Consider the following 21,237-nt stretch of genomic DNA (forward strand, 5'->3'; position numbering starts at 1 on the left):
CAGCTGCTGCACCACTGGCCACCACCAACTTCATTTAATACCATCTATACACTTATCAAGGACCGAAAAGACAACTCATACTTGTCTATAGCAAAGCAGCACCAACAAAGGCTTCTTTGAGCCCCCAAACCTACACCTTATACCCACATTTCACTCCCTCTCACTCCAGCCATCCAAAACGCCTGGCTCTGGGCTGGAAGGGAGGAGGGTATGTGCCTGCTTGAGCTCCTTTTCAAAGCACTGACTCAACAGGGAACAGCATCTGCAAGGGAAATCTCAGTGGGAAACATGTTGCTGAGGCACCATCAGGGGGATTTGTTCACAGGCAGAAGGAATCCAGAGCAACTTCCAAACCTTCAAGTGCAAATCTGAATGACAAATACATTGGAATAACTGCTTTTAAAGAATCCCCATCTCCCAGCGCATCGTTTGAGTTACCTGCTTGGCACAAACAGCTCCCTGGAAGCTCGGACAGGACCAGCACTGTGCCAAGTCACACAGGTGATGCCTCGGTTCTCTTGGGTTTTATTTCTGACACAAGGCAAGCTGCAGCTAGCATTAACACAACACATCCTGGTTACACCGGCCAGAACATGGGGCACCTGTGAGCCACAGCTGAAACAGGGTCAGAGCAGGTCCCATTGGTAACTCAGTGAAGAAGGATATAGAGTCCACAGTGATGGGGCTCCCTGGTGTCAGCTCACGGGGTGCAGCCATTGCCTAAAGCCATTATCAGATGTGAAGGTGCTGATACCCCATTTGCATCCCAGTCAAGCCAGAGACAGAGCTCTCCTCCAGCAGGCCATGGTCACACAGCACAGGCAGGATTCAGGATGCAGCAGCTCTGGGTACTCGAGATGCTGAACCCTGCAACCAAACACCACTAATTAATCTCCATCTCCCGGCCAGGGCCGGCCTGCGACGTTCCGGGCCCTGTGATTGATCCTGGTGCAGGGTTTCAAATTGCAATGAGTACAAATCGAACAATAGCTCAAAACCAACACTGGGGTCATTGACTTGAGGTATTGAAGAAACGTCTACTTGGCTCAATAAATCCTAATTCAGGTTTATTACAGCGTTATTAGGAGGGGGGATCCGTGGCTTTGCTGCTGCCTGCTTTGCCTCTTGGGGTACGCTGGGAGCAGAGCATCCTCCAGCCCTTTGGAGCATCCACAGCCTTCATCGTGTGGCCTTAAGTGCAGAATCCTTGGATTTTGCACAGAAACTTATCTTAAAATAACAGCTTGACGAGTGCACTTGGCACTAATGAAATGAAAAATGCTTCTGTTAAGCCAAAGAAACTGTTAAGACAGCTTTAAATATTATGCTCTTCTGTCGGCTCCAAAGTGGACCAATTTTCTACCATGTTCTTCCATATATTTGTTCTTAACCTTAAGAATATCATTGAGGGGATAATAATTCAATTTTGTGAGCAGGCGAGAGAGCAAACAGAGCGAGCTGTCCTGCTGTTTGCCTTGGGAAAGGCAGAGCCCTTGCAGAGCCGGGAGACGAGGCCGGCTTTGCCCTGAGAGCGCATCTTCTGAACCCAGGCACAGAGACCTTCAATCACTGCATCACATAATCCTCAGTGATGCCAGGCACTGGTTTGGGAACACAGCTCCTGGAGGACAGCAGCCCCTTGCAGCAGCCCTTCTCTTTGTGTGTAGGAATCAAACTAAAGCTGTTCTCATTGTAAGTGCTGTGGTCCCAAGTGAAATATCTCTTGCTAGGGAAGAGTCACCCGTGAGCAAACAGCCTTTTTGTGGTCCTGGCTGCGACTGAGCACCAGCACGCAGCAAAATCTTCTTAGGAGATGCAAACACGCTTCCTGTCCTCAGGTGATGAAAGCTTTAAGCCACACACACAGTGACAAAGTCTAACTATAAATGAAACGAGGCTGGCTTCCAGCTAGAGCATAGGGAGGAAACTCCAGTTTATCACGACGGAAACGACATCCTGATGCAAATCTCCTGGTTCTGTTGGCAATCTTTAATTGGCCAGTATATCAAAACAGGTATAAATGCTGCAGCTCCATTGCCGGGATACGGTGCTTCCCTCCAGCTCTCAGAAGTGGGTTTATGTGTTTTCCTAATTGTTCTTCAGATTTGAAAAGCCTCATGCAGCCGGAACAATGGAAGGGAAAGTCTGCGATCCAACTGCTGAATCCATGCAGCATCCACCAGCACCAGGACAGCCGGGGAGGAACAGCACAGTGTTATAAATTACCCAAATCTCTGCTTCTCTTTTTCCTTTTTTTTAGCAAAATGTGAATTCATGAACACAGACTATGAATGATTATCCCAAAAGGGAACTTTAGGTATTTTACAGTGTATTTCATGTGGTTTCTCATCTAAAAAAAGGCAGACAGTCAGAAGAGCGCAAGAACAAACTGTTCCTCACTAATAAAGTGCTGCTGAAGATAATTGGCAATTCCCTTTCACTGTACGACATGCGCATGGGCTGGGTATTTATGGTTCTGTGCCTGGCCCCCGCACACCCCCAAGCCAGCCGCCACCGGCAGCATCCTCCCAGCCCACTGCACTGTGATCCGGGGGGGCATCTCCTTCCTCCGGGGTGACAAACCCCTCTGTTAAGTCGCACAGCAGAGCCTAAAGCCCACGCTCCTGCCTGGCATGAAGCTATAGCTCCAAACAGCCCCAAATCCACCCCTGCAAAGTCCCCAGGAGTAAGAGGATTAGGAGCAATGTGAAATTAAAGCATGAGTGGAGGAGATGTCCACTGGTGCCCTTCCATGCTGAGAGATGCTGGCTGCCAAAACGTCCTTCCTTGGGCAACCCCGTCCTTCCTGCTCTCCAGTCCATCCCTCAGCCCTTCACTGAGCCTGGCCAGGTTTCTATGGGACAACCCCAGCTCTTTGCTTTGGGTGCCAGGCACAGGCTGTCCCTCTGCTACAAAGCAACCACATCTGCCTAAAAACAGGAGGCTGAGGAAGGAATGTATCCATCAGCTATAAAATACAATTCACTCCTTGACCCTGCAGAAGAGTTATGGCCACTTTGGGAAAGGAGAGACCTTGGGCAGATTGGTTGAGGCAAATAGTAATGAGGATTTATGGGGTCTGCCAGTGGCAAGAGTTTATTTAGGCTGCTACAAAGTGCTCCTGAGAGGGGCATGGACATGTAACTCAATGGGATATCCCTCAGCCAAGCCTGGATGTGGGAGCTGGGCTGGCCGCAAGGAGAGATTAATGATGGCACAAGACTCCCCGTTAGCTTTTCCACTGGAAAGCTGCTCTTTGAGGTTCCTTGGAAAACTGTGCCACAGACCCCGTGTGCACAGCCACTGCCACAGCATTCCCTTCTGTTCCTGGAGATACCTGCAGCTGGAACCTGCTGCTGTGCATGTGGCAGCTGCGGGAAGATGTGTGATTAAACCAGTGCCTGGGAATGAAGAAGAGGATTCTGTGCTGCTGTGGATGTGGGAAAGGGAACAAATGGTTTCATACAGAGGAAGTTTACACTGCATATAAATCTGCGAGCCAGGAAGTTGATAGAATGTGGACAGAAGCTGCTCCATCATGCTGGAGCTATTAAAGTTTTTAATCAAATGCTTTCGCTATTAAAGTGCCTGGGGTTGGCAAAGACTTGCTGTTAGCGCAGGCTAAAACCCAGCGTGGCCAAACAAGCACAGAATTCATTTCAGGTGCCAAAGGAACCGAGGAGTCAATATAACAACAATGTTTCCTGGGGATGGCTGGTTCCTCCCCAGCCTGGTGGAGGGCAGCCAAGCTTTGGGCTCAGTATCTATCCAAAGCATCCTCCTCCTGCCATCCCACGAGCCGGGAGCACCAAGGGGTGATGCTACCCATGGCCACGGCTCCCTTCCTGTTTCAGCTCAAGCATTAGGACTGCGAGGGTGCACCCAAGGAGGAAAAGAGCTTCAGGAAAGCAGCTCCAGGTCGGGGCTGCTGCTGCTGGCCACTGCCACCTGTGAGCATCACTTGCAGCACTGGGCCAAAACAAGCCTTTGACAGCAGCTCCTCACACATCTCCAGCCTCCCACAGAGCTCCCACCAGCCCAGTGCTACAGGGAAACCTGTGCCGAGCCCATCATCCATCACGGCTCTGCCTCCAGCCGGAGGTGCTCCGCAGGAATGCTCATCCATCACTGCCCAGGAGCGGCGGGCAGGAGGGCTGACAGCCTGCGATGGCAAGAACCAACACAGAGGAAGAGGTGGGAGGAAAAGAGCTGCAGCCTGGCAGTTTAACGCTGGGTGTGAGGATGCGGAGAGCTTGGCGATGGGTGAGGAATGCAGGAGCTGGCTTTGGTGAAGTCGTCTGGAAGCTGGAGGCTCCGGCAGCTGGGCTGGTCCTTCCTTCTCATGAGATCACCCACGTCTCCTGAGCGGAAAAGATGCTGGGAAGAGATCCCACACCCTGAGCTCTGCCCCCCTGCAGGGCAGCCGAGGCTGAAGTGTGCCCATCACATCCAGTGCCTCCTCTCCAAGAACAACCCATCACTGCTGTCGCAAAGTGTCAGGGAAAGCAGCACCAGGTGATTACGATTCCCTGCCTGCCCCTCAGCCTCCTGCCTCACACACTGATACCCTTGTGCAGAACTGCAGTTTTGGATTTGTTCTTTATCCCTCTAAACACATAATCCACCCTGAACCCCGCTGGTCCCTCGCAGCTCATCTTGACAAGGCAGCGCTGTGTGCACCTAATAGTGTCTTCTTTTAAAACACATTTGATTTGATCCCTCCTAATTGTCTTTCTCTGCAATCTAAGGAGGAAAAAACCCACAGAAAGATGCCAGGACCTGAGCCTATGGAGCTGTATCTCCACAGCCTCCTGAATTCCAGACATGATTCTTTTAGAGTGGCTGTGCATCATCTCCCCATCTCCTGCTGTCCCCCAGGGCTGGTGTTTTCCCCCACCAAAGTCAGCTGCGTGCAGCATCCATCAGATCCTGGGCACTTGTTTGCTTGCTGACCCTAAAATCTAAGTTGTTTTATGCCTTTTTACAATGAGGGGAAAAAAAAAAAAAAAAGCCAGAACTTTGTGTCCTGGATTGTCAAACACTGGAATCAGCCTGGGAATGATTAAACCCCATGTTGAGGTCTCCTGGGTGGAGGAATTACTGTCTCTGTCCTCAGGTTTTCTGTATATACATACTCAGCTGTTAAGCTTTTAAGCCCTGGGTGCTCTCACCCCCCAAGCACCTGCAAGCTCCATGTCCCCAGGGAGTCAACGCATCCCCTGGGACATAGGGAGCATCCGGAGCTGTGGGGACCTTCCTGGGCCATCCCGGGGTGAGGAACACCCCAGATACCTGCTGCATCACCCCATGGTGTAATTCACAGCTTAGGAGAGCAGAGCGCTGCTTGACTTGTGTGTGAAAGAGCAGTGATTTCTGCTATCGGAGATCTCTGGCTGGAGCCCAAGGGATGCACGTGCCTTTAGGGACAGCAGGAGTATTCTTTTCTTTTAAATAACAGCACCTACAGGTTTAATTTAGGGAGCACAATGGCCATAAACCCTACAAAGCGAGTCTTCATTTTAATAATTCATCTCCTCAAGTTTTTACTGTGATTGATCCAAGATATTAAATTTAATAAGAGAATTTGTCAAGGTTATCTGATGTCAGAGTGAAAGAGAGTCTGGCTTTTGTCACGGGCCGGGGTGCTCTGTGTTTGTGTGTGTCCACGCTGTCTATCCAGGCACCAAACACATCCAGTAGATGCAAACCTGAGGCTGTGCTTTCCCGGAGAGTCCATTGGGAATGGGATCCAGCCCCAGCTTCGCACCCAGCTCCCAGTGGAGGGGTTTCCCTTCCTGTTGTAGGCTCCAGCCGGTGAGGCTGATCCCATGCGAGGTTCCCAGGCTGCCGGCAAATCCTTACGGAGCGGCCGAGGGCAGCGAGGAGCATCGCAGGAGCTCAACGAGGGCAGAGCGAGCAGGTTGGGAGGCGCTGGTGAGCCCGAGCTACCCCCGGCTCACAGCCTTAGGCGGCGACGGAGGAGGGGGGAGCAGGAAGCAGCGTCTCCAGTGGATGCTTCTCGGCACTCGCATTGGCACCGGGAATTTCGCATCCATCACCTAACACTGCCGGTGATTAAAATCATTTTGACTTCAGTGCCGTAGGTGTAGCTCAATTATGGAAGGGAAAACATGCTACTTTAATGCAGTTATCAATCTGAATTAAACTGAGCATTTTTAATAATGTGGCTTATTCCAGGAGGCTTCCCATGACAGCTTTGACATCTTTAGCTTTATCATGCTTGAAAAACAACCCAAAAGGAAGAGATAAGCAAGGAAAGCTCAGCACCAGCAATGGAGCAGCCCTGCTGTAGCCACTGACCCAGGCAAGAGAGGATGCGCCAGGTGATGCTGCCTTCACCCGTCCAAGCCAGCCACAGGATCCTCACACTGGGCAGAGCAGCTCCATGCTGTGCTCCTGTGGGAACACTGGCACATCCAGCCCTGGCGAGGGATGAGTCTGCTCGGGAAGAGGCTGAATTACATTTTATATGTCTTGTTAATGTTTCATCCTTCCCGCGAGCTGAAGGATAAGCTCCGTTTATGAAAGAGGTTGAATATCCATCAAGAAGTTGCTCAGAGAGGTCAAGCAGGAACTGATGTATTCAAATAATAACTGTAAGAAAGTGTCCATTACCTATGAATTAAAGCCTGTTGGGAGCAGACGGGTGCAGGGCACTAAGGACAAGACTAAAGCCTGACACAGAGCTGGAGAGGGATGTTTTACAAAGGAATGCGGGGACAGGCCAAGGGGAATGGCTTGAACCTGCCCGAGGGGAGACTGAGCTGAGCTCTTAGGCAGAAGCTCTTCCCTGTGAGGGTGCTGAGGCGCTGGCACAGGGTGCCCAGAGAAGCTGTGGCTGCCCCATCCCTGGCAGTGCTCAAGGCCAGGTTGGACACAGGGGCTTGGAGCAAGCTGCTCCAGTGGAAGGGGTCCCTGCCCTCATTCCTCTGCTCAGGAGCAATTCTGCTTTGGAAAGCCACGCTGTGCCCAGCTCCCCGCCAGAAGAACAAAACCCAAGCCTTCATTTACACAGCTACAATATTGAATTACCATTACGCTGCTGAATAAATAAAGAATGCCAGTTCTGGAAATTCCCATAGATCAACAATCAACATAAAGGGCCTCATTATTGTCGCTGTGGTTTATGGCGGGGGCTATTAAGAGGAAATGGAATCGATAATGAGACAACGCGCTGGGAATACACGGTGCAGCAGGAAGTCTGTGGAGGAAGGTGGAATAGGAGGCCAGTGAGCAGGGCAGCGAGGAGGGAATGTCCTGCATGGGGATGGCAGCGCGGGGCCAGGGCTGGGGAGTGCTGAGGGCTCCTCTCCTCTACACCCTGGCATTAAACACCCCATGGACAGCACTGTGTGCTGCTGGCAAGTGTTTGGCAACAGCAGGCTCCAGGCAAAGCTGCTTTTCCAGATGCCAGACCCTGAGCATCCTTCACTGTTATCCTTGCCTGCTCCTGGGAGGAGGAAGCAGGGGCACTGCCTTTTGCACAGAGGTGGAGGGAGCGCAATGGGATGGGTCCCAGGAATCTCCTGTAGCTTTCCCTATGGGCAAACCCACTCTTTCCAACCCAGCTCTGACTTAAGCAAAAGGCACCCAAGACCTCTTCCATGGAAACAGAGAGAAATAGCTCATTTCCAGCAGCAATGTGCATTTTGCTAATCAGGATTGCAAAGAGCAGGGGGAATAAAGAAACCAGCAACAACTCTGTCCTCTAAGTGCTAAAAATTGCCCTTGGATACAAAGAGCAAATTGATAATTATTGTTCTAATTCCTTCCCCTGCAGCTCTGGCTGGGGAATTAAATGTAAGCTTCCCAGAGACCGAATACCTCCGCTTGTAATTGGTTCCTTCCCTAAGTACGGTGTCCTGCCTGCGCTGGGCACGACTCCATCAGCGCCGCTTGCTCACCACGCGCCGCTCGCTCTCATTCCTGCCCCCAGGAACCTTCTTACAGCAGCAAAAAGGAAAATGAATTTGCTTTTCATGGTGAAGTAAAACCCCAGCGCGGGATGGAGACCCTGCTGCAAAAACTGGGAGCATGAATGCTGGAATCACAAGCCACACGTGACTGAGGTACAGAGAGGACAGCCCCGTAAATCTCCAGGCTTAGACCTTAAAGCCTGAGCGGGGATATTAAAAGGAAGTAGATTTGGAAGATGTGCAGAGCCCAATATTCTTTAAAGCTTTGTAAGTCAGCAATAACGCTTTAAAATCCACTCTAAATCTTGCCAGGAGGCAGGGAGGGCTGGCTTGATATCGGGAGCTGAGCTCCATCCCATGTGTTGTACAGGCAGGTTGGTACTGGGGGGCTCCATGCCTCAGCAGTGTTGCACACCCTGTCCAAAGGCAGCACCCTGCTGCTTCCCAAATCCCACATGCCCTCATGGCGGGACCATTGTGTCTCCAGCAGAGCATTCCTGGCTCAGTTCTCACACCGGCTGTTGCTGTTCCCTCCTGCTGAGCCCTGAGTCTGTCTGATTTTCCTCTGGGCTTTGCAATGCTGCTACTGCAGGGCCCATCACCGTGGTGCCAGCCGCAGACAGGGCAACCAGGCTGTTTATAGCCTCGAAAGAATGAGGAGAGACTAAGAGAGAAGGGGCATGGAGATGATGTAAATGCATTATCTGGCCCCCCAACAGCCAAACCATCTTCCCTTCAGTGACTAACACCAGTGATTGCTCACGCTGCTCCGGCCCCAGCACGCACGGGTGCTGCTCCGCAGGATGAGGACCACAGTGAAGGATGCAGCACGGAGCAGGGCCGGTGGCTGTCAGGATCCTGAGCACCGCCACTTGCTTGTCACAGCGTGGGCTGGAGACGGGAGATCTGTTTTTCCTGGTTAATAAGGTTTATTTTTGTTCCGAATGAATAATACATGGTTAGTGTCAAAATACATTACAGTCCTTCCGTTATAAACCACTTTGCTGCTCTGTATCTTCTCCTCTCCCTGTCTTCCTCCTTCTTTCAACTATCTTTCTTTCTCTTTGGCTTCTTCTCTCTCTTTAAAGCTCCTTCTTCCTCTTGTCACTGTCACACCATTCATTTTCACAGCAGCAGAACACAATTTGAATTCCATGCCTTAGGGCTCGGTGAAGTTAAGAGCATGTTGCATTAGGAGGAGCAATGATTGGTCTGAATTATGTAGGAGCAAACCAAAGAGGTTGGGATTCACTCATGCCATATAAACAACAAGAACATCAAAATCTGCATGCCTGCATCCTTCCATAATCCCCCTGCACTGGGCACTGGTGAGGCTGCACCTCGAGTCCTGTGTTCAGCTCTGGCCCCTCACTACAAGAGAGACATTGAGGGGCTGGAGCGGGGCCGGAGCAGGGCAATGGAGCTGGTGCAGGGCCTGGAGCACAAGGGTGATGGGAAAGGGCTGAGGGACCTGCGGGGTTCAGATAGACAAGAGAAGGCTCAGGGGGGACCTGATGACTGCCTACAACTGCCTGACAGGAGGATGGAGCCAGGAGGGGCTGGGCTCTGCTCCCAAGGAACAAGGGATGGGACCAGAGGAACCGGCCTCAAGCTGCACCAGGGCAGGTTTAGATGGAGCTGAGGAACAATTCCTGCCCCAGAGGTGCTCAGGCATTGGAACAGGCTGCCCAGGGCAGGGCTGCAGGCACCGGCCCTGCAAGTGTTCACACCCCATGGAGACGAGGCTTCAGTGCCATGGGTTAGGGGTGGCCTTGGCAGTGCTGGGGAATGGTTGGACTTGAAGGTCTTTTCCAGCTGAGCTGATCCCATGACTCCATGATCCTACGAAGTGTGTGCCCAGGAGGGAGCTGTGGGCTGCCTGCAGCAGAACCAGGGCAGGGCAGGATTCCACCTGAGCCTGACCGAGCACGCAACAGCCTGCTCCAACATGCATCATTTAACAGGGAATGTGGGATTGCAGACTCCTTCCTGAGCTGCCTGGAGGAGCTGACTCAGGTGAAGTGCTGCAGGTGCTGAGACTGGATGGCAGCGTTGCTTTGGGCCGCTAAAGAGCAAAGTGGCTGTGCTTTTCTTTATTCCATCACTGGAAAAAGCAGCTTCATTAAATATTTGTATTCTCCTTTTAAGACCCTTGAAGTGAAACCTTACAGTGGTGTTAGACTTGTCCAGGTCATGCTCCAAAGAGTAAACGCCATCAATAAACCACCAGTTCCAGCCACATCAGAGGAGGACCGATGCCTGTGTTTAATTATACAATACGGACCTTGCTCCTTAGCCCCAGATGATGGGAATTCCTCTGCATCTCCACAACAACCCTAAGTTATTCCTGCTGCTAATACCTGTTTAGGTATTAACACCACATCCAAGTGATGCACACGGGGCTTTGGTGGCTCTGGGAGGGTTGGAATGGGGGAACAGTAGCTTGGAATGTGGGGGTCTGAGGGGACTGGGAGCCTCAGCCCGGCTGAAGGGATGCCTGGGATGGGATGCTGCCTGCTGCGAGGTCCTGGCTTTCCTCTCCATCACCTCACCATGAGCTTCCCATGAACGACACCTTTCCACCTCCAAGTCAGCTAAACAGAGGCTCAGTCAGCCAGCGGGGTCGCTGCCCTTGTTCTCTTGTATGCTGCAGAATGGGGCGTTTTGTGACCTTTCCTGAAAGAGAAAGAGGAGCTGGGCTTGATGGATTCCAGGGAACAAGGCGCATCCCATCCAGCTTTATTACCCTTGTCCTAAGGTTACCGAAACACTCCCTTGCATTACTGCACTTACCGCGCTGCCAGCGCAGGCAGTGGATCAGCAGCCGCTGCCCATGCACTCAGCAGGGGTTTGGGCAGCAGCTCCCTCAGAGCTGAGGCCACAGGGAAAGGCACGGTGGAGGAAGCTGCTGTTGCTGTAACCTCACGTGAGTTTATCCCAGTAAACCTCCTCCAGGACACGACTATATCACAGCCGGCAGCTTTATGGGAGCGATGCTTCTGCCTTCCCCAGGTAGGGAAATCTCTCCTGGGTTGATTTGTGCCAACAGCTGAGTCATTTCAATGGTGGGATTTATACAGGCAGGAACAAATTGGACACCTGTGTGGGGAAAGCAGAGTTAAAGCCAAAACACAAATCAGCCCCCCATTGTTCAGGGGTGGATCCTCTATTGTGCATCAAGGGCATTGTCTTGGGCAAGACAATTCATTTTCTGAGCTCCTCCTCAAGATGCCAAGGGAGAAAAGCAGCACCATCCTCCTCAAGCTCTTGTCAATAGTGCAGGGTGACGGCGTGTGCAGACAAACCCTTCACATTCCAGCGCGTTTCAGTTTTGCTGTTTAAGCATCAGGTTTTCACAATACAGGAAGGGATAAAGGTTTAAAACCTGGGTGTTATCTAACATAAAGCACTCGCTGCTGTGGAGCATGGTGGGTTTGCAAGGACATGGGTTTGTGCACATGGCAGTGCTCCTGACTGCTTCTCTTTTTAGGATGCACTGGTCATGGACCGGAGGAGCACTGAGGGTGCAGACCCTGTCTTGCCTTGGCAAGGAGAGGTTTTAGGTACTAACACCCCATCCAAGTGATGCACAAAGATCCTGCAGCTGAGCTGCAACAAACTGGAAAGGGAGCTCCACTGGACCACGGTGCTGTGAATTCCTAATTCCTCAGCGGAGCAAGGCTAATGACAGAGTCTTGCTCAGAAGAAATAAAACATGAGCACAAAGAGCAAGGATGCGGGTGCTGATTTCCCTGCAGCAGTGGGATGGCCTGAGCCGGATGGAGGATGCGTGTGGGGCAGGGGCTGTTGGAGCTGTGGGGAGCTGTGGGGAGCTGGTCTCTCTGTGGTCTTGTGCTTCAAACCCCCAGCAGCTTCACCCAGCTGTGCACTCCATGCTTGGATCCTCGCTTCCCTTTTAATCGCACTTCAAAACCAGGGTAATGACTTAAAACCAAGCAAAGGAAGCGGCCAACAGAGACAGAAGGGCTTGTTTGATCTTCCTCTGAAAGGAGATTAGGAATCAATTCCTAATAGAAAACATTTAAGTGATAGTGCTGGAAGAAAAAGCCGGAAAAGAGCCGGGACCAGCTGCGTGTAGGGAGTTGATGCCCCTGGGATGCACTTGGCAAGGCCAGATAGGACAGGGCTTGGAGCAAGGTGCTCTAGTGGAAGGTGTCCCTGCCCATGGATGAGCTTTAAGGTCCCTTCCAACCCAAACCATTCCATGGTTCTTGGATTCTCTGATGTTTCTCCCTGGACTGCATGTGCCAGCAGGCAAATCCACGAGGATAAAGCCAAGACCCCCCCAGATGCCTTCCTGAAGCTGCTTCTGTAAGAGTGGAGCAGGAGGAAGGGGTAAAGCCCTTGATTCTTGGTGTAACCACCCCTGGCCATCCAGGACACTCGGTCCCCTGGAGATCTTCCCTCTGCGCTCCACCGCACGCGAGCCTCAAGTGCTGCCTGGGGTTCTGCTTTTCGGTGCCAAGATTCAGAAGAATAAAACCTAAAAGCTGGCACGAGGCACAAAGTGAAGCCGCTGCCTCCGACAACAACAGCGGATTCCAGCAGCTCAATTGCCTGTGACTCCTCCTATGCAGCGGGTCAGCACATAAATCCAGGGATTAATTGCTGCTGTCGATACACATCTCAGCAGCATCCAAACATTTACAAATGTGAGCTCGGCGCTGGCGTGTCCCAGCTTGGCACTGGCGGCTGGGCCTTGTGCTGAGCAGTGCTGGGGATGCCTCTGGGTTGTTCTGCTTTGCTTCCAGCTCCATGCTCTGCGCAGCAACTCCGGCTTCTTCCAGCACCAGCCACACTCGAGGCACGGTGTCCCCGGGCTGGTCTTGGCTCTGGATGATGCTCGCCCAGCAGCACCCAGCACATCCCAGCTCTGTGCCCGCAGCACCATGAGGGCTGTCCCTGTGTCACCCTGCTCATAACAGCGCTTTCAGAAAGGGGTTGAAATAACACACACACCACACACCCCCTGCTGCTTTTCATGCTCCCTCCTGCTGGCAAACCCTGGCAGCAGCCTCAGCCATGGCACAAGGAGCAATGGAAGAGCAAAAGCAGCTCAGTCTGGTGCTGAGAGCAGAGGCAGGGGCTGAGGGACAAGGGAGCTGTGCGGAGGGTTTCATGAGGCCATCCACTGCGCTGTTTCGCTCTCCTTTCACTCTGCTCTTTCACTCTACCTTCTATTCCACCACTAACAGAGCAAACCAGCATTGAACTGGAAATGTCATTTAATCATTGTGAAAAGAAAACTAGCTCTGGACGGTCAGTGAGTGGGAACAGCAGTGAACACAGGCCACATTGCACGGCTTACAGCAAGTAATGTGTCCTCTGCTCCCAGGGCAAGCCAGCTCCGACTTGATCCAGCCACTCAGCTGCACATACTCCATGTCCTCTGATGACTGTAGTAAGAAATCACAGTCTGCTCCTGACAGAGCTTACAGATAGATGCGGAGACCTGTTTATATCCATGCATTCATCACAGGGCTTATTAATGAATACACTTTATTGGTTTTGTTAACATCATCTGTGCTGATTTTAAGGGGGATTTTAGCAATATCATCGTGTTCAGTGCAAATAGCCTGGAACTAAGGGATTGTTCTTGAGAATGTGGATATTGATGCTTCCGTGGCAGGGAGAGGGAGGCATTAGTGGGTCCCATTACGCTGCGTTACCCAAATGGCATGTTCCGCTCGTGGAGGGCATTAAATGGCTTGGTGCAATTACAGCCTAAGAGCTGGCAAGGGTAAGATAATGGACTGTAAAAACTGTATGTTTATTGAACTTCCCCTCGCTGTTTGGGTTTCTGCAGGGCTGAATCGCCTCAGTGCTGGGTGGGAAGGTGCCTGGGGGGGATGAGACCCTCCTCAGCATGTGGCCGTCCATGATCAATGTGCAGCAGTAGCACTGATGTGACAAACCCCCCCAAACCCGTTCAGCTGTGGGGCACACTCAGCCCCCTGCACCAGCGCGTGATGCCAGGCACCAGGGATGCTCGTGGTCTGCCCCTGATCCCGATCCCACTTCCTGCTCCCCTGTGTGCTCAGGGGAGGTGAGGGGCTGAGAGCTGACCCCTTCTGTGAGCGCTGGTGGATGCTGGGGAGAGGCAGCCCTCAGAACCCTGTCAAATCAGTGTTCCAGCACAATGCAGAGGCTTTAAACCCGCACTGGGTGAGGAGAGGCTGACACCGCCGCCTGTCCCCAGGTCCTCAGAGTCATTTGATCATCTCCCTAACAAAACACCCAGCCCTCCCGAAGCCACAGTGCTGCAGGCTAAGAAATAAAATCCCCACTAAAGATGCCACAATGTGGAACTGTATCATCCCTCATTACACAATGAGATGGCACAACTTGGCCCCTGAAGCTTCAGATGCACTTTTCAGATGCATTCAGAATGTGGTTCGCTTTCGGCTCATGCCCAAGCTGGAGCCGCGGGGCTGTTCCCATGCTGTTGTGCTGGTGGCTTGTTGAGCACCAGGAGCAGCAGCAGGCAGGATCCGAGCCCAGTATCACCTGTATGTGCTGTCCCAGTGCTCCCAACACCTTTAGATGGCTTGTGAAAGCACTGGAGCAGGCAGCATTGCAGGGGTTATCTCCTAACCAATAGAGGAATCCCGACACCCCTGAGATCTAATTGCAGCCGTGGGCTTGTTTGTCTTCAGCTTCTAAACACGGGGTTGCAAAGGGAAGAGGTTACTTGGCCTCTTTCCCAAGCAGAAGCAGCAGGGCAGGGAAATGCTTTTCCAGCCCCATGGATGGCAGCAGCCCCAGTGGAGCACCAGGGCCACCCGGAGCTGAAAACCAGCCAAGGGCTGGGAGGTGTCTGCAGAGACCCAAGGCAGTCACTGATACAGCACTCGGGATAATTGTTCTGCTTGGAATCTCATGCTCTGGTAATTATTACTCTCCTAATTTCATTATTCACAGTTGTGATAGGTAGCTTCACCTCTCTGGGTTTCTCTCTCACACACAAACCTCTTATTAGCATTGCCTGCAATGAAATTATTCCCCATCCTACAGCTGAGACAAGCCAAGCACAGGCTGGAGCACAAGAGCATCGTGCTATAGTCACCCCTCTGCGGCTCCTGCCTCTTCTGCTTGCTGTGACACCACAAGCAAGGCCTCCCACTGAGCTATGGGACATGGGACCTTTCCTAGGGAGCACAGGAACCCAGCAGAGCTCCCCCCCACCTCCCCGCTCCGGACCACACGGAGCTGTTTGAGCAGGGCTGTTTGATCTGCTTCCAAAACCAAGGAAAACATCCCCTCTTCCACTTAGCCTTCCTTATGATCCACAAAACACCACTGGAGGCGCAGGCAGGTGCTGATAGAGAAAAGTTGCAGCTGGTAAAGAGAAGTTAATGCAGTTCTGTGGGGTGGCAGTGACTGCAAGCACTGCGCTGCTAATGTGGATAAAGCACCGCTGCCACCACCGATCCCGATCCCTGGAGTGCCGTGTGCCAGCCGGGATGTGCAGCTCAAGACCACGGTGGCACCCGTGCCTTGGGGATCATAGAAGCATGGAACAGGTTGGCTCCATTGCAAGGGAAGGGCTGGCCCATGGAGCACTAAGGGAGAGACCCAACTGCTCCCAACACAGAGCAGAGCCTTTGCATCCCATCCTGTGTGCAGAAGGCAGGGCCGTTGAAGAGGGCAGGAGAGGGTTAATGGAGGTACCAGAGCAGCCTGATGAACCTCAGGTGTAAGGCTGCCAGGTTATAAAAGCTGCAGCTGGGAGACAGGGCTCTGGTGAGGAGGGTGATGGCATGGTGAGCTGTGTGGAGGCTGATGGAGCATGCTGCAGGTGAAGGAGGTGAGGATGGGCTGTTACATGGAGCTCAAAAAGGAGTCCTTGCAGCCCCCCCGGCTCATGCCCATGACCCATCAGCTCCAAGGAACTGGGGAAGGGAAGGTATGAGGAGGGAGGGGGTGCATGGAAAACTAATTGCAGCTGCCCCTGGGCCCTGTGGGTGCTGCAGGTATTGGAGATGGGGAGAAAACCCTGCTTTTTAACAGCAAATTGATAACTTTGCAGCTCCAGAAAACACAGCAGCCTGTCGTTGTGCCTCGCCATGCAGTGCTGGGCCACAGCCAGCCAGGCAGGGAACAGTGTGAGCCCATGCAGCAGCCAGGATGGTGCCACAGCTTGAGGAGGACCCCGGGATGCTGGTGGTGGGTTTGATGTTTAACAGCAGCGTTTAAAAAGAGGAGTTGCCATGGCAACTGCTACCCGGGTTTCTTGTGCTTTGGCACAGGGAAGTGCTGGCACTGTGTGTGCCCAGCCAGGGCGCAGCGGTCCCGCTCCTCTGCCCATGGTGCCTGCTCTGCTCCAGGGCATCCAGAGGGTCCCCAAAGCCAAGCTGGCACTTAAGCTATGGTTTCCCTTAGCAAATCCTTGCTTCCCTTCCAGGCAGGACCTGTGGGCAGGAGCTGATGCTCTGAGTTAAGCAGGGACCTGGTTCTGCATCATCCAGAGCAGCCCAGTGGAGGGGACAGCCAGCACCTGCCCTGAGCACAGGGTATGTGTCACCAGGGAGGTAACTCTTCATTTCCCACTTGTCATTACCTTGCATGCTGTCTTAAGAGCTTAGTTGCTAACTAAGGCTAGATGTTTGGTAGTAATAAAAGCAGTCCCTTGGTGGGTGGGGTTTCTTGGCACTTCATCTCAGTTCCAAAATGAATAATTTATATAAGGCTTTATTGGAGCCCGGAGTTATACAATAAATGTTCCATGCAAACACGCTCACATATTTCAATGTTAATATCTCTCCAGTGAATTTCCCTGGCAGGCCAAGCCAGTGTAGGATTGCCACATTGCTTATTTACGTAAAATATCATAATCTCACTTTTATTTGCTTTTCTGAAGTGCCATTAGGGTGATTTGGAGCATATGAGCCCAGGCAGTTGATTGCAGCTGCAGCCCCTGGGCCGGGCTGGGAAATGACTTTCAGGGCTCCAAGGTGACAGTTGGGTGCTGTGGGGACACGGAGCCCCGGGGGTGAAGCCCTGAGCATGGAGGTGAGCACTTGGGTCTTTTCAAGGGGCTGGGTGTCTGTATGGGGCTGAGCAGATGGAGATGGGAACAGTGTGGAGCTGCTGAGCTACAGCCCGAGCCCATCCTCCTGCCCTGCTTTGGGCTGCAAAGCCTTGAAGGCAGCTTCAGTCTGTGGCAGGTCTTCAAGAGGAGGGTGGCAGCTTTTAGCTGGGCTACAACCCCTCCCCAGAGCACTGTGCTCTTTAGGGCTTTCTTCCCTTCTCAGTTAGGTGGAACTGTGCTAAAGTGATTTGATTGCCTACATCCCAGTTGTAGCCTTCAGAGACTAATTACCTTCCTCCTGCATTTGCATGGCTTACACTCAAGTCAGTTTAAGGGCTATGTGACGTTTTGGAAGGAGATGTGAAACCGAGAGGCAAAAATCTTCCGAGAAGTAAATGGCTTGGAAGAGAGAGGCAAGAACAGGCGTGTGGTGAGTGCAGCCATTTCGAGATGGGCTTGATCCTCTTTCCCATCAGGGCTGGGATGGGGAATGATGGGGGGAAACGGCCCTCGGGTGAGCACTTGCCCCTGTTTCACCCACAGAAGTGGAGGTTTGTGCTCCTCCACATCCCTTCAGGAAGAGATGCCAGGCTCCAGCTCGGTGATGCTGTGCCCGTCTGCACCCAGCTGTCTGGCTCCCATACAGATCTGTGCTGCCTTTGCTGCTCACAGCGCAGAGGCAGCTTTAAGACAGGCAAAAATGATTTCCAAGCTGCTGCTTTGTGTGCTGTCATCTTCAGCCCAGTGAAATGCTGCTGCTGGGGCTTTCTGATGTTCTCAGTGTGATTTGAGGCTCTCTTTAAAAGCTCGGGATTGTGCAGCCGCAGGTCTCAGTGATGGAGAGAAGGGAACGATCTCCTTGCAGCCAGGATACCTGCTGACATGTCTTCTGCTTCACTCTGCTCCAAAACAGGACGTGGAAAGGATTTTCCAGGCATTGATGCCTGCCACTGGCCCCCCAAACTCATCATTTTTAAGCACAGTTCTCAGCTGCTTTTTCTTGCGTCCCCGTGAACTCCACCTGGAGCTGATGATCCAGTTGAGAGCCTTCCTTGCTCACAGGGCCAGGACTGGTGGCTCTGCAGGCTGAAGGTGGCTGGGGTGTCCCTGTGCCCCAGCCATGCAGCCCCAGCCCTCTGGGACCCTCAGCTCCTGCTGCCAGTGGCTATAGCAGCTCTGGGGAATAGGAACTGAAAATGTCACAGGTGAGGTCTCAATGGAAAGCAGCAGTGATTGTTTGAGGGAAATGAATTGAATTTCTCTGACAACTACTCGCAGATCTAGGGAGCGAGCTCATACATACCTGGAAGAATTGCTTCAAAGAAAGCCTATTGTGACGGCTGCCACTTGTTCTGCTCCGTTTTCAGGTTATTTTGGAACTGCTACGAGCAGGGGAGCTGAGAAAGAGGAGTTCATTTCATCCCAAAGCAGGCACAGCGGCACCTGGAGCATCCCGGAGCATCACCACAGGCCCTCATTGTCCGGCCGTGCTGCTGCTTGGGCAAATTTAGCACAGAGCCAGTGGCTGCTTTAATAGGAGCGCTGTGATTTCAGGGGAGCTATAAATTTCTATTCCCCTGTAATTGCAGCAGCACACCTCAGTGCTGTTGCTGTAGCAAGAAAATGGTTCTCCCCAGTGCCCTGGGGATTTGGCAAAGATGCTGGCACAAACAGGATAATGAATGTTAGATAAGCAGCATGTTTCGCAGACTGAGCTTAAATATTGAAAGAGCAGCATCCCTGCATCAGAGAGTAGTTTAACGTTCTCTTAAATCTAGGGAATGTTTTCCCCTCTGCACACTGGGATTTGCACCGGGACCTCACTTTAGCACTAATGGGATCTGGGAGTCTGGAAGCTGTCTTAATGCACTGCGTGCCTCCTAGCTCTTGTCTAAGTAAAATGAGTTTGAATTCTTCATTTTAATCGCAGGCTTGTGATCTGGAATAGACATTCTTGTACTGAAAAGCATCCGCTTTTAGATCCATCCCTTAGGATATGCAATGACAAAGGCAGGTCCCAGTCCCTGCCTGCCTATGTGTTCATGAAACACAGCTGTATTCCGGTGGTGGTTGTGTTGCAGCAGTCCCTGCAGCAGCAAACCTGAGAAATGCCTCCATAAAGACCCCCCTACCATGGACCGGGAAACTCAAACAAGGTTTTTGTGCTATCATTCACTGTTTAGCTTGGAATGGTGTTTTCAGTGTGTGCTGTGGGGATGTGCAAGAGGGCCCTGCCCTGCACAGCCCCAGTCTGGGTGCAGTGGGTGGCTGGTGAGGAGCACTGAAGGTGCTAAAGGCTGCATGGTAGAAAGTGGTGGAGCTCCCCTTCCTAAGCCATTTTATACCACTTGGGACCAGGCTTCCCTGGCCTTAGCATCAATCTAAGCATTTCCTTTGGCTGTTGTTGCTACCCTGCGAGAGTAGGAGAACTCTGAAGTTGCTGCTGTAGTGGAATAGAAAGTTATCTCTCACCCTGTAGGGATTTAGCAAAGATGCTGGCACAAAAATAGTTTGTAATGAGCTTTAAGACATATTAATGAAGGGAAGTATAATTATTACTACAGAGCTCAATTACAGCCCTTGGATTACAAATATTCTCCCACAATCCCTCCAGAAAGAAATGCATCTTGTCTCTGCAATTAAATAAACTGTGTATCGAGAGGAGGGAAGAGGATTAAACTGCAGAAGAATTGCTTCAACTTGACTGTGGTGGCCCCTCTCATCCCCCTGACCAGCTACTGGCACTCAAAGGAGAAGGATCCCTGCTCAGCACAGTGCCATGGCAATGCAAATATTCCTTAGGAAACTGGTGGCTGGCTTCCTTCCAAAGCGCTCGGCATCTCTAATGCAGCACTTGCCGGGTTAGGAGAATCTAATCAGCCCCTTCCTGCAGTGTTTATGGCAGTGCACACCTGTACGGCTCTGCTCCCCGAAGAGGCGGCCTCGGCACCTCTGAGGGGTTTTTTCCTCCCTGCTTGCCGAGCACAGAGACCAAACCGAGGCACTCGCACGTCTCCCCCGGGAGCGTGACTGAACACGCAGAGCGGAGCGGGGCGAGGCGTGCGGCTGCACAGGCAGAGCGGTGCCACGGGTCAAGTGCACATGGAGCAAAGGGAGCTTGGCCTCGGCAACGCAGGGAGGTCAAGCAGAGGTGAGAACGATGTGGTCCCGAGGGAACAGAGAGATGTGGGGCTGGAACAGCTATTGATGAGCCTTTTAGCTTCTGGGCTGGAGAAGTTTGCCTCTGGAGAGCCCGGAGGGAAGGAGAAGGCAGTGTCTCGCTGTGTGCTGAGCCTTTCTCTTGCAGGAAGAACTCAGTTTCTGAGAGGCTCACCCTGATGTGGGTGCTGGGTGGCAAAGGAGCAGGGCCAGAGCAGCTCTGCTGGCTTTGGCACCACTGGGGGAGAGTCTGCTGCAGCCAGAGATGGTACAGGCAGTGCCCAGCCCAGTGCTGCTGCCCTGGAACAGAGTGCAGTGTGGGATGCTCCAAGCCAGTCAGAGCTGGGGGTAGTGTAGCTCCAATGGCTGCTCTAACACTAAAATCTATCCCGAAACCCTTCTGACATCAAAATGCACTGGGGCAAGCACAGGAGCGGAGGTCCTTGGGGATGCTGTGGCTGGTTTTCTGCAGGACATGAAGCAATGCCAAGCCTTGGGGAGGGTATGGCCACGTGCAGGGACCATGAGCTGGTCAGGCGCATTTCTGAGCACTGCCAGGGAGCTTGCTGGCCTTTCCTATTAAGCAGGATGACAAAATCACAGCCATGTGTTATAACAGCCTCTCAAGCATTGCTATTGTCTGCACAGGACAGAACCTGCTATCCGAACACATTTCCCATGCAGCCTGATTGTTGCTGAATCCATCCTACCCAACCTGCTTTACACACTGTTTCAGGGCTTGCTTTTGATCCCGCTGGCTGTAGGACACTTGTTCATACTGTGAATCCTACTGCTTTGTTCCTGCCAGTGTGCTACCCATGGGAAGCCTTTGTCCAAATAATCTCAGATTCCCTAAGAGCAAGAGCTGCCAGCTTTGCTTTCTAGCTGGAGTGACAGCAAGGAATACTGAGAGATTCTTCTATTCATCGGTGGCTTTCTGTTTGTGTATCCTCACATCAAATCAAGTGTCAAAATAACATCCTTGGTCTGCAAGCAGCAGCCTTTGGCCACTCAAGGGCCATCTCAGGAGCAGATAGTTAGTTGTAAAGGATAACCAGCAAGGGTTATTTAGTGAAGAAAACGTGATGG

The 21,237-nt window shown here is 52.2% G+C and overlaps 1 protein-coding gene across 1 annotated transcript in view; it reads left to right on the top strand.

Annotated features, from left to right (window-relative positions):
- Positions 1–21,237, top strand: part of CUNH1orf174 (chromosome unknown C1orf174 homolog) — a 32,768-nt gene that overhangs the window by 1,572 nt on the left and 9,959 nt on the right. The window contains exon 2 of the mRNA XM_061351706.1: positions 5,805–5,934. Within this exon, the coding sequence (XP_061207690.1) occupies positions 5,805–5,934 (130 nt within the window). The remainder of the gene's footprint in view (positions 1–5,804; positions 5,935–21,237) is intronic.

Source organism: Neopsephotus bourkii, unplaced genomic scaffold (assembly GCF_033783945.1).
Source record: "Neopsephotus bourkii isolate Nb327-2 ecotype Australia unplaced genomic scaffold, CSIRO-AGI_Nbou_v1 NB_593, whole genome shotgun sequence".
In the NCBI taxonomy this organism is placed as follows: domain Eukaryota; kingdom Metazoa; phylum Chordata; class Aves; order Psittaciformes; family Psittacidae; genus Neopsephotus; species Neopsephotus bourkii.